This window comes from Schistocerca piceifrons, chromosome 8 (assembly GCF_021461385.2).
Source record: "Schistocerca piceifrons isolate TAMUIC-IGC-003096 chromosome 8, iqSchPice1.1, whole genome shotgun sequence".
NCBI lineage: Eukaryota > Metazoa > Arthropoda > Insecta > Orthoptera > Acrididae > Schistocerca > Schistocerca piceifrons.
Genome location: NC_060145.1, coordinates 292306874 through 292324378, shown reverse-complemented (window position 1 = coordinate 292324378; position 17505 = coordinate 292306874). Strand labels below are relative to the sequence as shown.

Genomic DNA, 17505 nt, shown 5'->3' with positions numbered 1-17505 from the left:
AAAAACAATTAAAAAATAACTCTAAAGAAATATCACATACTAGTGCCACAAATATAATATCTGAATAATAATTAAATTACGACAACATCAACAATGGCTACTGGCGTTCATTTTTCCCTTACATATATTTTGAAGAGAATTGTGTTATTCTCCCGTTGGTAGCAGACGTTGCAATTGTCGAAAGTTTATTCGCATTTTCACGTAAGTTAAATCAAACTGTTGTCGGCTGCAATGCTTCCTAGCAACGACAGTAAAAACCGGTTATTTTCAAAACCAATAAAAAGAAACAACCAACGTGTCACCCCTGGTGATGCTTTACCAATAATGTGAAACGAGTCCTGTGAAAACTGCACGAGAAATATGAAAAAAAACATACCTTTGGAATTTCTCAGTACGCGTGTCACGTTTTGAAATATTTCGTCAACAAACATAATAGTGAAACCGCTGGAATAGTTTCGAATAACCTAGTACGGACCATAGCGTGAAGTTGCATAATGTGAGGCTCCTAGTGGGTGAATCGTACCATGTTTCTGCTAGAGTTGGCTGCGATGTTGGAATAACGATATTTTGTAGAAATACGTACGCAGATATTACTCTGACGAAATATACAAACAATATCGATGCACAGCCATGATAAGTCACACTTTCACAACCCTGTCTGTTATGTAATTTTCCAAGGTACTCGATGTAAATTATTACTATTTTTCACGCACATTAATGATGAACGTCGCTCTTGACGGTACATGAGTCACAATATTATCTGTTCAGAAGACATAGTAACTGAATATGGCGCCTTGCTAGGTCGTAGCAAATGACGTAGCTGAAGGCTATGCTAAACTGTCGTCTGCAAATGAGAGCGTCTGTAGTCAGTGAACCATCGCTAGCAAAGTCGGCTTTACAACTGGGGCGAGTGCTAGGGTGTCTCTCTAGACTAGACCTGTCGTGTGGCGGCGCTCGGTCTGCAATCACTGACAGTGGCGACACGCGGGTCCGACGTATACTAACGGACCGTGGCCGATTTAAAGGCTGTCACCTATCAAGTGTGGGGCGAGTGCTAGGGAGTCTCTCTAGACTAGACCTGCCGTGTGGCGGCGCTCGGTCTGCAATCACTGACAGTGGCGACACGCGGGTCCGACGTATACTAACGGACCGCGGCCGATTTAAAGACTACCACCTAGCAAGTGTGGTGTCTGGCGGTGACACCACAGAATCCTTGCATTACTTGATGTCGATAGTACAAGGCAACGTCTCCTGCTATTGAAAACTTCCTCGGAAAGTACCTTTCACATGCGACGCGCCTCCTATGCCAAGAGTGGCTGCTTCTGCCTTTGATTACATTATTTGAAGTACTCCTCAAAGCGAAGTTACTCCGGTGCACAGCTTATGGACTACAGTCCGTGGTTCTTGCCAGCACTTAAACACTTCTTAAGCAAGTGTTGTTCCAGAATGCACAGTGAACGACCACGGGCAGCTGTTCCAATGGGCATCTTCGCTCGTGTTGGCTCAAACATAGCTCCGAATTCTATACCAATGCTTGCCATTATTAATTAGAAATGATACATTGCGCATACGCGATACCATTTCCGTTGAGGCACTAAAAGATGAACAGAAAATTTCAGTGTTCGTTTGTACTGCCTCTCTGATTGGAGTGGTGAACATTTTGAAGAGTGTGATGACACCTCAAGGATGCTTGCAAAGGACGAGTTTGTTTATGCATGCTGACAAGAGCTGTACAGCTTGCAGGCTCAACTATTAGCAGCTTTCGTAACTACCACTTCTAAATCCAAACGTACTATAAAATAAATATACTGTTGTTTGTTGAGGGCGTGCTGGAAAGTAACGTCTCCGAATTTTATTTTATTCTCAATATCGGTTGAGATATTACACGTCCTGCATATTTTTCGATCGAGTTTCCGCTTCGGAGAGGCAACTTGCAACATTCAGCCGCTAGATGGCTCCCAATTGAATCGTGTAACGCGGCGGTGTGCAACGTAATTATGTCGATAGAATTTCGCAGAGTTATTCCACACACGGGACACATCCTCCTTGATCATGACAATGCCAGAGCACACAAGAGCTCTGCGACATCTGCAACAATTCGGGGCCCTGGGTTCACTGTCATCGATCATCCTCCATACAGTCCCAACTTGGCCTCATCCGATTTTCATTTGCTTGCAGAACGTAAATAACTATATCGATGACTTCACTTTGGTAGTGATGCAGTGCTGCAAGCAGCGTTGAGATTATGGCTCCGTTAACAAAGGCAAACATTCCAAAATGAAGGTATTACAAATGGGGACTATCGTTGTGAGAAATGTGCCCATCGCCACCGTGACTATGCTCAGAAATAAATATATAGATACGAAGAATAAAGATGCAGAATGTTAATAAAGTTGTTTTTTTAAATCTTTAAGAGTTTTCACCTAAAACATTTGGGACCTTACTTTTCAGCACGTCCTTATACTATGTATATTCCCCGTCTCGTCCTGAACCACTGGAACGATTTCAATCAAACTTCGTACACATATCACTTACTGCCTGGAAATAATGGCTGTGGAGGTAAGAACAGTCTAACTATCAAAGAGGAAGGATGAAGGTGATAAAGAAGTGTAGTGCAAGACGCGTGAATATCCAGTTTTATTGACTCATTTGAGAAAGAGAGCACTTAGTGACTTGCAACGAACTTTACACATACTTTCAAACTTTTACGTAACTTTTTCTCTCTGACAAGCTCCACAAAACGGTGAAAGGGAAAAAGTTTATTGCTTACTACATTTTCGCTGTTCACGCAGTAAAACTGTCGCATCGGCCATGAAATCTTAATTTATTACTTCTTTACTATCAACTGTATTCACGACACATTTTGGAGACAGTATTTCCATGTCGCACTGAATGTACTTGCAAAAGTATATCATTGCACGATACATAGTTCAGGAGATATCACGTCATAAACATTGAGATGCGTGAAAAAGAAACTGCAGGGCGAAATTCAGTAGAGATATAGGTGAAATATGTATGCAAATACGCGTGAAATCTATGTGAGTTCGTATGTGGGCAAAGCCGCATGTAAAATTGTTTGTCCTGACGGCCTGTATCGATTTGAACCAGATTTCGTACCCGTATTGCAGTACTTACTATCCAGATATAAGTCCTTTGGGGGTAAGAACCAGGAACCCGCCGGCCGTGGTGGCCGTGCGGTTCTAGGCGCTCAGTCCGGAACCGCGTGACTGCTGCGGTCGCAGGTTCGAATCCTGCCTCGGGCATGAATGTGTGTGATGTCCTTAGGTTAGTTAGGTTTAAGTAGTTCTAAGTTCTAGGGAACTGATGATCTCAGCATTAAGTCCCATAGTGCTCACAGCCATTTGAACCAGCCACCCTTATTTCGGGTGGGGGTGATAACGTGGAGAAAGAAGTGGGGAGGAAGAGACGGACCGACAGAGGGTGAAGGAGGGCCTGCACACAGATATGGGTGAGGAGAAAGAAGACGGAGAGAAAGGGGGTGGGGGAATGGACAGACAAAGGGAGAAGAAGAAGATCGACAGAGAGGGTAGGGAGGAGGAGATGGACCGAGGAAGGAAGGAGATAGACAGAATAGTGAGGAGGAGTGGACAAAGAGAGAGGTGAGTAGTTGTCGGGCACAGAGAGAGGGGCATGTGGAGATGGACAGAGAGAGTGAGTGGGTGAGAGAGAGGGTGGAGGAGGAGACAGAGTGGGCAGGGAGGAAATAGAAGGGGCAAGAGGAGATGAACTCGGAGGGGAGGAGAAGAGATGGATAGAGGGGGAAGAAGCAGATGGACAGAGAGAGAAGGGAGGAGCAGACAGACAGAGAGAGGTGAAAGGAATGAAAGGAACAGGTGAACAGAGAGAGAGAGAGGCAGGAGGAAGTTGGGGGAGGGGGTGGAGGAGGTGCACAGAATGAGGGGAGAAGAGGAACTGTACCAATAGAATTGGAATTAATACATGTCCAGACAATGATGGTACTCAGCTACTGTAAAAATTCTTACAGCTTTCACAATAAACATACCGTTTGTCGCATTTTTCTAACGACCTTTGTTTGCGTGCTATTTGATTTTAAAATGGGAGAGTCCTTTGCCGGACACCCTGTTGCTGGTCGCAGCTGTTAGCCTCGTGTTGTAACGTGCCTTGTTGTGGTGTGTGGCGCGCAGTGGACGGCGGCTGGAGCGCCTGGTCGTCGTGGGGCGAGTGCAGCGCGTCGCGGTGCGGCCAGCGGGGCGTGGTGCGCCGGACGCGCTCGTGCTCCAGCCCCGCGCCGCTCAACGGCGGCCAGCCCTGCCCCGGCACCGCCGTCCAGAAGGCCGAGTGCATCGGGCCGTGCCCGCCGCAGCAGCCCGGTGAGTACACCGCCAACGATGTAACACCAGCACTGTTAAAGCGCAACACGTCTCTTCTTTCATGTAGCAACGTAGCCGTCTACAGTCGTACCATTGGCTAAACTACGCCTATCACAACCATTCCTCCTCCCCCCCTCCCCCATCCCCCCCCCCCCCCCGAGAAATCTTGTTTTGGCACTGTTTACGTCACGGTTAGTTTCCGAGTTATTATTATACACTACCGCAGTGCCGGTACACGGAGATGCTCGACGTAGAGAACGGAACCAGGCAGCAACGGCAACCGAGCGACGTAGCGCAGTGGTTAGCACACTGGACTCGCATTCGGGAGGACGACGGTTCAATCCCGCGTCCGGCTATCCTAATTTATGTTTTCCGTGGTTTCCCTAAATCGCTCCAGGCAAATGCCCGTATGGTTCCTTTGAAAGAGCACGGTCGACTTCCTTTCTCATCCTTACCTAATCCGATGAGACCGATGACCACGGTGTCTGGTCTCCTCCCCCAAAACAACCAACCCAACACAGCAACTGCAGTTGCATTATCATGTTCCGGTTGAAGTTCTTCTGTCCGGATTTGATTATAAATAAATATGTTTTTAGAAGCGGTTCGCCTTGAGGAAAACAAGGTTTTCTTTTCTTCTATTACCCACACTGTTTCGTTAAAGTTTCAGCACCATCAGTGGGCTTTTATTTTCTTTCTATTAAATAACAGCAAAAATGTTCTTCACTGTCTAAACACATATAAATTCGAGTTTTTAAGAAAATATTTACATATGAATTTCAAAACACACAAAGTTTTGTACATGTACCTTGGTACGACTCGCTGTAGTTTTCCTAGTTTTATTTGTGTTTTGCATGGCAGTTGTTTTCCTTTCACAGTTTACATGCAACCAAGGTATTTATACAAAACTTCGTTTTTCAAATTTGTAAATACTTTCTTAAAAACTCAATAAAGAATTTTTTCCTGTTGTTTAATAGAAAGAAAATAAAAGCCAACTGATGATGCTGGAACTTGAGCGAAATATCTCTGGGTAATAGAAGAAAAGAAAGACCCATGTTTCACTGAATGCGGATGCCCTTCAAAAAGCAAATCTAACTGCATTTTGTGTTACCTTTCGGCACGTACAGCAGCTCCGTGTCACATGCCACCAAGGAATTAATCGCCTGAAGATTGTCACGTTTTGATTAAAACAGGTAACCAGACTAAAAATATATTAGTTGCGATCTAGACTGTTTTTATTATACTTCTTAAGAAGATCGCTATCGCCCTTTATGACTTCAAAAATATTTTCTTGACTGGCCTAGCGTTGTTCTCCGGTCGAATAACAACCACCTAGTATCCAGGTGCTTTTACTAGTAACTCCAGTGCCTCCATGTGTAAGTTTCGTTATTTACGTAATTGTGGTCTTTTATTTTCTAATTATAGATGTTTGAAATAGTCGGTAGTAGACTATTGTCTGAGTTGTGTCCTGTCCTGTCTATGATTACACTGGCTCACTGGCTGTAGTTCCCAATGGTAGTCGAGGCAAGGTCGAATCAAGCCTTGATACCAAATGAATTCGATGTCTTAGGGCACAGTCAGGACAGAGGTCGTGGCCTGCGAACCCGGTTCCATCGAGAGCACGACGAAATTTTCCGAAGGGGGATGGCTCCAGAGAGTGGAACAAACCAGTTTATTGGCCGTTATAAGTGAAACTCCCTTAAAGTTCCATGCAACAAATATCACTATGTCTGGAACCGCGCTACGTGCTTTTATATGCAGGTTTCAGTGCAGCCACACAAAGCAGATGTCCGCCTCCGTAGCTGAGTGGTCAGCACAGCTGGCTGCCAGGCAGAGGATCCGGGTTCGATTCCCGATACTGCCACGGACTTTGCCTTGGTGTGAGGACTTGAACAGGATGCAGTCAGCCTCGTGATGCCAGTTGACGAGCTACTTGATGGAGTAGTGGTAGTAGTAGCAGGTCCGCTAAGCCAGTGACGGCCGGGAGTGCATTATGCTGCGCCCACCTCTCCTTACCGCATCCACATGAGACCATTCGCCGGTCGGGCCCAGTTGGTCCGTCTCTGGCCAGAACGGCGGTGCTCAACTCATTGTGCTACAAATGCCCGTACCTTTCGGAAGCCGGCCGCTGTGGCCGAGCGGTTCTAGGCGCTTCAGTCTGTAACCGCGATGGTGCTACGGTCTCAGGTTCGAATCCTGCTTCGGGCATGGATGTCTGTGATTTCCCTTGGTTAGTTAGGTTTAAGTAGTTCTAAGTCTAGGGGATTGATGACCTCGCCGGCCGCGGTGGTCTCGCGGTTCTAGGCGCGCAGTCCGGAACCGTGCGACTGCTACGGTCGCAGGTTCGAATCCTGCCTCGGGCATGGATGTGTGTGATGTCCTTAGGTTAGTTAGGTTTAAGTAGTTCTAAGTTCTAGGGGACTGATGACCACAGCAGTTGAGTCCCATAGTGCTCAGAGCCATTTGAACCATTTTTGATTGATGACCTCAGATGTTAAGTCCCATAGTGCTTGGAGCTATTTGAATTATTGAACCTTTCGGAAAAGTGTATGTCCTTGAAGGGGACAACATAGAATACCACACTGAAGAGCCAAAGAAACTGGTAAACCTGCCTAATATCGTGTAGGGCCCCCGCGAGCACGCCGAAGTGCCGCAATATGACGTGGCATGGACTAGACTAAAGTATGAAGTAGTGCTGGAGGGAATGAACACCATGAATCTTCCAGGGCCGTCCATAAATCTGTAAGAGTCCGAGGGGTGGAGATTTCTTTTAAACAGCATGTTGCAAGTCATCTCAGATAATGTTTATTTCTGGGGAGTTTGATGGCCAGCGGAAATGTTTAAACTCAGAGGAGTGTTCCTGGAGCTACTTTGTAGCAATTGTGGACGTGTGGGGCGTCGCATTGTCCTGGTGGAACTGCCTAAGTCCGTCGGAATGCACAATGGGTATGAACGGATGCAGGTGATGAGACAGGATGCATACGTACGTGTCACCTGTCAGATTCGTGTCTAGACGTGTGGGGGGGTCCCATATCACTCCAAGTCCACACGCCCCATACCAATACAGAGCCTCCCTCTACCATCTAGAACAGTCCCCTGCTGACATGCAGGGTCCAGGGATTCATGAGGTTGTCTCCATAACCGCACACGTCCAACCGCTCGTTAAAATTCGAAACGAGACTCGTCCGACCAGACAACATGTTTCCAGTGATCAACAGTCCAATGTCGGTGTTGACGGGAGCAGGCGAGGCGTAAAGCTTTGTGTCGTGCAATCACCTAAGGTACACGAGGGGGCCATCAGCTCCGAAATCCCATATCGATGATGTTTCGTCGAATGGTTCGCACGCCGACACTTGTTGTTGGTCCAGCACTGAAATCTGCAGCAATTGCGGAAGGGTTGCACTTCTATCACGTTGAACGATTCCCTTCAGTCGGCGTTTGTCCCGTCCTTGCAGGATCTTTTTCCGGCCGCGGTGATGTCGGAGGTTTGACGTTATACCGGATTCCTGATTCTTTAAACGATGATCGGTTTCAGTCTGTAATGACCATCTTCAGATCTTTTTTACACCATGTCCTAAAGTGATGCGGCCATAATGGCATCGTCAAAACATATAAAGCCGGCCGGTGTGGCCGAGCGGTTGTAGGCGCTACAGTCTGGAACCGCGCAACCGCTACGGTCGCAGGTTCGAATCCTGCCTCGGGCATGGATGTGTGTGATGTCCTTAGGTTAGTTAGGTTTAATTAGTTCTAAGTTCTAGGCGACTGATGACCTCAGAAGTTAAGTCCCATAGTGCTCAGAGACAGAGCCGATCTGACAAACTGCGCCAGACCCTTGTTGTCTAATATTGTCTAATATAGGCGTTGCCGACTGCAGCGCTTTATTCTGCCTGTTTACATATTTCTGCATTTGAATGAGCATGGCTATACCAGTTTCTTTGGCGCTTCAGTGTACGAGCGTAGAATTTTTTTTTTAAGAAAATGGCGTCTTCATTGTCAAGATACTTACTGAACTGCCCTTTTAGAGTCTTGACAGCATCAGTGTATTGTTGTGAGTGGTGAGGGAGCTGTCAGTGGCTTACGGCTGTTGTGACTGTCCCCGGCAGAGGCGTCTACGGTGGTGGACGGCCGCTGGTCGCCGTGGTCTCCGTGGTCGGTGTGCGGACCCGACTGCCGGCAGCAGCGACACCGCGCCTGCACCAGCCCGCCTCCCAGCCACGGGGGCCGCTTCTGCCCCGGCAGGGACACCGCCGTCGCCGACTGCGCCGGGGGACTCTGCAGGCTCTCCGCCGGTAAGCCGCCGCTGCCTCTTGCCCCTCTCTCTTCAGCTCCCTGCTGGACTTTCACACTGTTTCTCCGCAGTCACTACGAGGGGCGTTTGAAAAGTCCGTGAAAAAATAAAAACTACTAATGTGTTTCGGGCAATTTTTTATTTTTCGACATAGTCTCCTTTTTGGCTTATACACGTCGTCCAACGCTGTTCTAATTTGTTGATCCCTTACGAATAATAGGAATTGTCCAAGTCTGCAAAATAGCTATTAGTAGCTGCAATCACCTCCTCGTTTGAATAAAATCTTTGTCCCGCCAGCCATTTCTTCAAATTGGGGAACATAAGTAGTTCGAGGGAGCCAAGTCTCAAGAATAGGGGGGATGTGAAACGAGTTGGAATCCTATTTCCATTAATTTTGCGACCACAGCTGCTGAGGTGTGTGCTGGTGCATTATCGTGAAGGAAAAGGATTTTTTTGCTGTCTAATGGCCGGCGTTTTTCTTGTAGCTCGGTTTTCAAACGGTCCAGTAACGATGAATGATATGCACCTGTAATAGTTTTACCCTTTTCCAGATAGTCGATGAGGATTATCCCTTGTGAATCCCGAAAGACAGTCCGGCCGCACGAATGGTCTTCGCCTTTTTTAATGCAGATTGTCCCACGATAACCCATTGTTCAGATTGGTCTTTGGTCTCAGGAGTATAGTAATGTATCCATGTTTCACCCACAGTGACAAAACAACGCTCAAAATCCTGCGGATTCTTCCTGAACAGCTGCAAACCATCCTTGCAACACTTCACACGATTCCGTTTTTGGTCAAGCGTGAGCAGTCGCGGAACCCACCTTGCGGTTAGCTTTCTCATGTCCAAATGTTTATGCAAAATATTATGTACCCGTTCATTCGAGATGCCCACAGCACTAGCAATCTCACGCACCTTAACTCTTCTGTCATCCATCACCATATTATGGATTTTATCAGTGATTTCTGGAGTCGTAACCTCCACAGGACGACCAGAACGTTCAGCGTCACTTGTGCCCATATGGCCACCCGTAAATTTTGAAACCACTTATAAACTGTTCTAATCGAAGGTGCAGAGTCACCGTAATGTTTATCAGGCTTCACTTTAGTCACCTGAGGCGTTTTGACTTTCATAAAGTAATGTTTAATCATCACACGAAATTTTTTTTCGTCCATTTTTTTGACAATCACTCGACTTCCTTGATTCACACGAGTGCCAAACACAAAGAAATAGACCAATATGGCTGAAACTTTGTGTGGGTTCTTTCCAAAGATGCTACCGACTAAACATGACCTCGATACTCGCCGGTGATGCCATCTCTCGGACTTTGCACAGACTTTTCAAACGCCCCTCGTACACTACCATCGAATAACATACACTGCTCTGCACAACTTGAGAACCAAATTAATCTTCATGTGGTGCGTCACTGGCAAGTAAATTGCTCGATGGAACTTCCCGGACCATGCTTGGAAAGAATTGCTACAGTATAATACAGAAAGTAACTGAAAAAAAAACGCAATGAAGCGAACAGAAATGACACTTTTGATCGAAGGCAATAATTACATTGAAGTCACCGCGATTCGTGAGGCCATGACGCAAGGTGGGACATGGTTCTTAATGAGATGTGTGGTCAGCGCGGACGATAATGCATGCTCTGCAACGTGCTCTCATGTGGGCCACGAGGTTGGTAAGGAGTTCTTGTGTCAGGGCTTTGCATTCCCGCGCCATGGCGGTTGACAACTGGATGGTCGTTGGCGCATTTGGGACATTCTGCAATACGTTTCCCCAAAGCGCCACTTGTGCTCGATGGGATTTAACTTGGTCGAACGGGCAAGCCAGTCAATTCGCCGAATATCCTCTCATCCTAACAGCTCCGCCACTTGCGCTGTTCGGTTCAGTCGCGCAATGTCATTCATAGAAATGAAGTCAGGACTGATAAGGCGCATAGGGGAAAGTAGTAGAGCGTCATAATAATGTTGAGCGATGAGCTACAGTGTTGAAATATTTGGATGTCGGTACATCCATGCAATTCCCATATCATAATACTTGGACCACCAAAACAATCATTTTAGACAATGCTGGACGTACCCTGAAATGACAAGAGGTGGAAATATGTAATGTGCCCAGCATCATTAATCGTTTTAGTGGTGCAGGTGTTACAGTGTGCGAAGCCATAATGTTGCTTGCGTGTACTCATCTCTAAATCTGTGAATCACGTTACACTGATTCATAAACCTTATTGTGACACCGCACTCCTTTCCAGTGCGTCTTTTCGGGGGTGCAGCCGGCCCTGATTTCGTTTCCATGGAGGACAGTGCGCTACCGTATCGAACAGCGGAGGGGGAGTTTATTCGGGGAATGGACTAGCCTGCCCGTTCCCCCGACATAAATCCCATCGATCACCTTGGGATGTATTGGGCAGATGTATTGCATCACTCCCCAATGCACCAACGGTCATCCATTAATTGTCAGGGACGCTGCTGGAGGAATAGAACGCACTACCACAAGAACTGTTTACCAACATTGTGGGCAGCGAGGGAGGACGCCATCCTTGATCACAAGCGCTATTGAGAACCGTCTTCCGCCTTTCGTAACGTCCAGGAGATCATCTTGAATCGTGGTTACTTCATTGCAACTATTGTCCTCGAATAAAAGTGTTATTTCTGTTCGTCTCACTGCGTATTTCTTTCAGTTACTTCTGTACTATACTGTAGCAGTTCTTACTATGTATGTTCTAAGTTTCATCAAGGTATGTTACTTAGAAGTAACACATCATGCGGAAGTTACTTTCGTCCGTAAATCTTGCCCACCAGTGTATGTGTCACCGTTTAACACTTTCATTACGATTTTTTTCGGAGTGAAAGACGTAAATGTGTGGTTATTTTAATCAATGTCGTAGTCAGAAGTAACAATAGGAACAAATATTTCCTGTCACTTCGTTTTCTAAAGCGGGGAGGGCTGGGACGTGTATCGTTATTCGTAAGGACATCTAGGGTTTCAGGAGAAAACTGCGCAAATACTACAAGAAATACAGAAAACAGACACCTATCAGTGGATAGAGTAACCCTCCAAGTTTCTAACTCGCATTAATTTGCTCAATATTGCCATCTTTCGAGCCGCGGCTAACGTCGTCACGTGCGTGAATCACATTGAGAAGGATTGCCCTGGAAGGCGCTTTTGTAAATCTGCCTATTGGATTGTCTACTTACAGGTGAGAAATAATTCGATGGGACAATACGAAGTGGAGATCAGCAAAGTAGAAGGTTAAAAATAAAACTTGAGAACAGCACAACCCGCAGGTGGAAACTTTAATTATACGAATTCTGCAACCGATTAGCAGGCCTCCCTTTGCCATCTGGACGTTAACACATAACAATAACATGCATAAAGTTTCCCCTGGGCTCTGATAGCCTATCGTGGAACACAAACGTCCCAATGGAAGAGAACGTCTTAAAAGAGCACAATGGACACTTTCGAGATGGTGCACAAATGATGGCAGGTAGTCATTTGACCAAACACCGTGTAACGCTATTTGAGCCGGGGATCGGTGAAAATAAAGCATCAGCCGCCAGTCAATCATGGCACAAATCTATCTTCTCGATTGAATCAATGTCATTTGATGGACTTCATAGCTGTAATTGATTCCGGGTCTGTGGCCCAGAAGTTCGCCTGTGCTATCAGGTTTCTGTAACAATGTTCAATGTGTTTGTGAATGCAGGCTTTCGTGGCGAGTTTTATTGATGACATTTTTTCGGCTTTTTCAGCCTAGTCGAAGAGTCGCCGTATTGTCTTCACGTTTTGACGAGTTTCCTAGATGTTTTCCTAAAGCGAAGTTTCAGTTTCGTGTGGTGCTGTGCCGCGAAAACCGGTTCTACAATTCGCTCATCAAACAGACGGTGGAGATAGGAGTACATAAAGATATTGTCAATCGGAACAGCGGTTTCCAGCCCGGACGGGCTCTGGCAAGAATAGGTCAGGACCCCTGTGACGTGAAAGCAGCCGAGGCAGCAAGCAGAATAAACAGGCAGCACCAGGACTCGACGCCCAGACCTTCCTCAACCCCCGCCGTATGCTCCCTCCACCTGCAGCGACAACTCTTCCGGAGACACGCCAGTGACCCACGCGTTGGCCGCCGGCAAAGCTGTCTGCAGTCCAGTCTTAAAGAAAGGAACTAAGCACGAATCCGACACTTCCCCTGAAGATGGAAAGTAGGAAACTCGTCGAAACGCTGTGACAACACGACTCGCTAATAAACAGAGAAAATTTTATCTATGTTGGAGGTAAACACAGATAACTCAAAACATGTCATTATGGCACAATATTTGTTTCTTAAACAAGTCACAGAAGACGTCTTCAATCACAACTGACATAATATATGTTTTGCACGGTTGGCATCTGTATTTGGTTGTCATCCTCAAAAACTGAAGCAATACAGATCTACATGACCTACCACAACAGCAATTCACTCCGAAGTGACGCTTGATATCTGTTTAAAAACTTTTTCAAGTGATATAATGTAACAAAACGAAGAGTAAATATGTCTTTAATACTAGGATAAGGCTGTCTGTCTGAAGACTATCGCTATTTTAAATCACATCTGTATTCATTCAAAATATCTTTTCTTTTTTAAGTTAAATTTGTTTCAATATGTACGAGGGTCATGTTTTCAACCTCCGATCGGTCGCAAAATTAAAACCACAGTGAAAATCCTGTGAAGGTTTGCGAATATGTATTGTGGATTGTCCTTAATATGCCCGTCTATCGCTCCATATCGTACTTTTTACTTACGAGTGCACACTGAGCACGTAAAGATGCCCAGAAAATAGTGCCCCCCGCCAAGTGAGGAATCCTGCTGAAGCGTTTCCCCTGATTTCACGCAGACCACATAGTGTAACTCTGATTCGTTTCTTTCTTCATGACAATTCTTGGCCGCATATTGCAAGTGTAACAACAATGTTCATCCACCGTTTTCGATGGGAACTGTTTGATTATCCGCCATACAGCCCCGATTTGGCTCCCTCTGGTTTTCATCTCTTCGCTCACATGAACCTCTGGCTATGAGGACAGCATTTTGGCACAGATAACTAGCTGCAGACCAGCTTAGAGAATTGGCGGAAGGCTGCTGCCTTTTACGACGATGGTATTGGAACGTCGGCAACATGCTACGATATTTGTCTAAGTCGAAGTGCGGCGACTATGTAGAAATATAGGTAAAGGATGTAATTAACTTTGCAAACTGAAACATATTTGATTTTCATTGTGGTTTCCCTTTCGCTACCGATTGGAGGTTGAAAAAAAAATAGCCCTCGTATTAACACTATAGCAACCACACTTCAGCTCACTACTATTTCTGCCACTGTGTCTGCCAGCTTAGAAAAATAAAATAAATGAAATTTTAACGAAATTTAAAACGATTGAGAAATGATGTGTATAGTGTCTTTCTTAAAGGAATTATAGTGCGTCTTGCAAAACTGGTCTTAGATTTTGTGACTAATATTTCCGAAGTTAAGAGAATTCAATATTACGAGTTATATTTCAGTGATATTAATTCAGCTGATGTGTTTGGTTTACAGGTGTATATGTAAAATATGATCTCTTGACCGCCAGCATCTGCTGAATAAGTGTCACTTTCCAAAACAGTCATTTACCTGAATCTTAATATTGTGCAACAACTTTCCTTTGTTAATACATAATACAATTTTTGTATTAGCCAGATGAGAAGGTCCCCCATGAAATTTATTATTCTACTGCTGTCTTTAGTTGTTACAGATCCTCATCTCATGGCAGAAAAATGTGGGGGATGAATTAAACATTCCAAATATGGATAAAAAACCGAATTCACTTGATGTAAATTTTGGTTGGTAGGGGTAATGATCGACTTTGCTTCGGTGATCGATAATCGATTATAAAGTATTATATCACAAACGCTGACTCAGATAGTCGTATATCAAAGAAATATGTGACCATTTATGTATGAGCACTATAAGCACAAACGATATTCAGTTCAGCTTTACAAACCTACAGACATACAGGTAGCAATTTCGAAACGGCAAAATTTAAGGGTCCCCAACACAGGGTGTATCATAATTAATGGCGAAAACAGATACTGATGGAAGTATACGATAACAGAAGCAAAAACGTTCAGTAAATATGGGTTTGCAAATGACCTGTTAACAAGATAGATGCGAATGAGTAGTAAAGAGCCGCCAAATAGTGTCTCAGTTCGTACAAATCTGTATGAAATATGAAATTTTTGGTTCAGTTCCACTACAATTGGGCTCATGTTTCAGGTATGGCCCACGGTTGAGTAATGTGGTAGATACATGACGGGGCACCAGCTCTCTCTGCTACTTATGTAATACCACATCTAACGAGCAAAATGGCCCAAAATCGATAGGCCGAGCATGGCCTCTACCTTAACCTCAAAATTACTTGCCTTCAGTCATCTGGAATTCTTTGACTTCGTTCATCAGAATTTGAACAGCGAAATGTACAGTCGTGTCAAGATTTGCGAAATGATTTTGTAGTGTTTTAAAAGATTCGTAACCCATTGTAGAGATGTGTACAGTGTTGAATCAAAATGCGAGGACGATATGTAGATCACATGCTTTGAAAGGTACGAATGAACAGTAAATTGTGACAATGTAACGTATTGAATCTGTATTGTATTTTTTTAAGAACAAGGATGAAATTCGAGCCGAATTGGTGGGGGACTCATTGGAAAAGTTTGGATTAGAAATACACTTGTACAAAGTAGTACACTAAAGTCAGTGTAGGCTGACAAGCGCCCATCTAGAGTATGCTGATATAATAGCTCCGTACTTAGCAATCATATACAACCGCTCGCTCGACGAAAGATCTGTACCTAAGGACGAAAGATCTGTACCTAAGGACCGGAAAATAGCCCAGGTCTCACCTGAACTCAAGGAAGAAAATAGGAGTAATCCGCAGAATTGCAACCTCATATCACTGATGTCAATATGCAGGAGGATTTTGGAACATTATGAATTACGTGACAGAAAACGATCTGTTGACCCACAGGCACCAAGGAGTCAGAAAATATCGCCCAGTATTCACACAAAAAAATGAGTGATATCGACAGGGGATCTCAAATTGATTCGATATTTCCAGATGGCTTCAGTTGTGTGAATGGATTCGTGTTTTCCTGCCAGAAAGGTCACAGTTCGTAACAATCGACGGGAAGTCATCGAGTAAAACAGAAGAGGTTCTGGGTTTCCAATAGGAATTGTTATGGGCCCACTGGTATTAATAACCTGTACAATCTATTTAGGAGACATTCGGAGCAGCCCACTTAGATTGTTTTCTGATCATGCTGTTATTTATCGTCTAGTAAAATCATCAACAGATCAAAACTAATTACAAAATGATTTAGACAAAATACCTACATTATGTGAAGAACGGTAGTTGGCCATAAATAATGAAAAGTTTGCGGTCATCCACATGGACTAAAAGCAATACCTTAAATTTTGGCCGCACGATAAATCATACGAATCTAAGAGCTGTCAATTCAACTGGAAACCTAAGGATAACAATTGTGAACAGTTTAAACTGGAACGATCACATAGATAATGTTGTGGGAAAGGTGCACCGAAGATTGCGTTTTGTTGGCAGGACACACAGAAGGTGCAGCAGGTTTGCTGAAGAAATGCCTGCACTACTCTTGTCGGTACTCTTCTGGAGTGTTGCTGCACGATATGGGATCCGTATCAGATAGAACTGACGGGGGACATCGAAAAAGCTCAAAGATGGGCAGCTCGCTTTGTGTTACCGCAGAACAGGCGAGAGAGAGTCACAGATGTGATACTCAAGTTCAGGTGGCAATCATTAAAATAAATGTGTTATTGTTAGGGCGAGACCTTTTCACGAAATTTCGGTGCGAAAATATTCTGTTGGTGCCAGCCTACAGTGGGAGGAAGGATCATCGTAATAAAATAAAAGTAATCAGAGCTGCCGCGGGCAGATTCAAATGTTCGTTTTTCCCGTGTGGTGTTCGAGAGCGAAACGGTAGAGATGTATGAAGGTGGTTTGTTGGAGAGTGGAAGGATAGAGAAATTTTCTGAAGGTGGTTCGATGAATCTTCTTCCAGGAACTGAAGTGTGAATTGCAGAGTAGTCATGTAGATGCAGATGTCGGTGTAAATTCACTGTTATCTCCCGAATGGCTTGTTTGCGACTTCATGTTTACTAGAACGTTTTTGCTTCTGTTACCGCATACTTTCACCCCTTAGTAGTTATGACACACCCAGCGTACTTCTGCTCTTGTTTTTGTGAAGATAAGATCAAATTCTGGATACAGCAAGGAACGAGCGATTATTTTTCCCACGGACTGCGATCTGACGAGAAGAATTTTTAACAGTGATATGCTACATTGAAATGAGAGCCCTGTGCATCGGTCGTTAAAGTGTTTTTCAGAGAATTCGTGCTGACGCATAAGTGGGTTCGCGGAAGACACGTAGAACGTGCTAATGGTGGCACGAAAAGGATGTGTAAAATCGATTGGAAACCGCATTCTACCGTGTCCGTGAGGCACAGACAGCATGTCTTTGATCGCTCCGGCGGATGTAATATGTGTCTCCATAAACTCCATTTAACGGTTCAGCTGAATAAAATCTGGAACTGTCCTCGATTTAGCTGCACAGTATAGTGTCGGAGCCGAGTGTCTGTTGGAAATGCATGCAGCAGCAGACCGTGCTGTTCCGTATCACATTAGAACCACAACGTTTCAAAATTTACGACGTCATACGCATCAAGAATTATTTATGCTCCATCTTTCGAGCTCTTCCCTACTTACAGGCAGTGTAAGCTACGACGAAAATCAAAACCAGATGGTAACATCTAGAAACACTGTTG

General features: G+C 44.8%; 1 protein-coding gene across 1 annotated transcript in view; it reads left to right on the top strand.

Moving 5' to 3' along the window:
- The window catches only part of LOC124712282 (netrin receptor UNC5C), an 82816-nt gene that overhangs the window by 13082 nt on the left and 52229 nt on the right, over positions 1 to 17505 (top strand). The window contains exons 2-3 of the mRNA XM_047242576.1: positions 4229 to 4352; positions 8453 to 8638. Coding sequence (XP_047098532.1) covers positions 4229 to 4352; positions 8453 to 8638 — 310 coding nt within the window. The remainder of the gene's footprint in view (positions 1 to 4228; positions 4353 to 8452; positions 8639 to 17505) is intronic.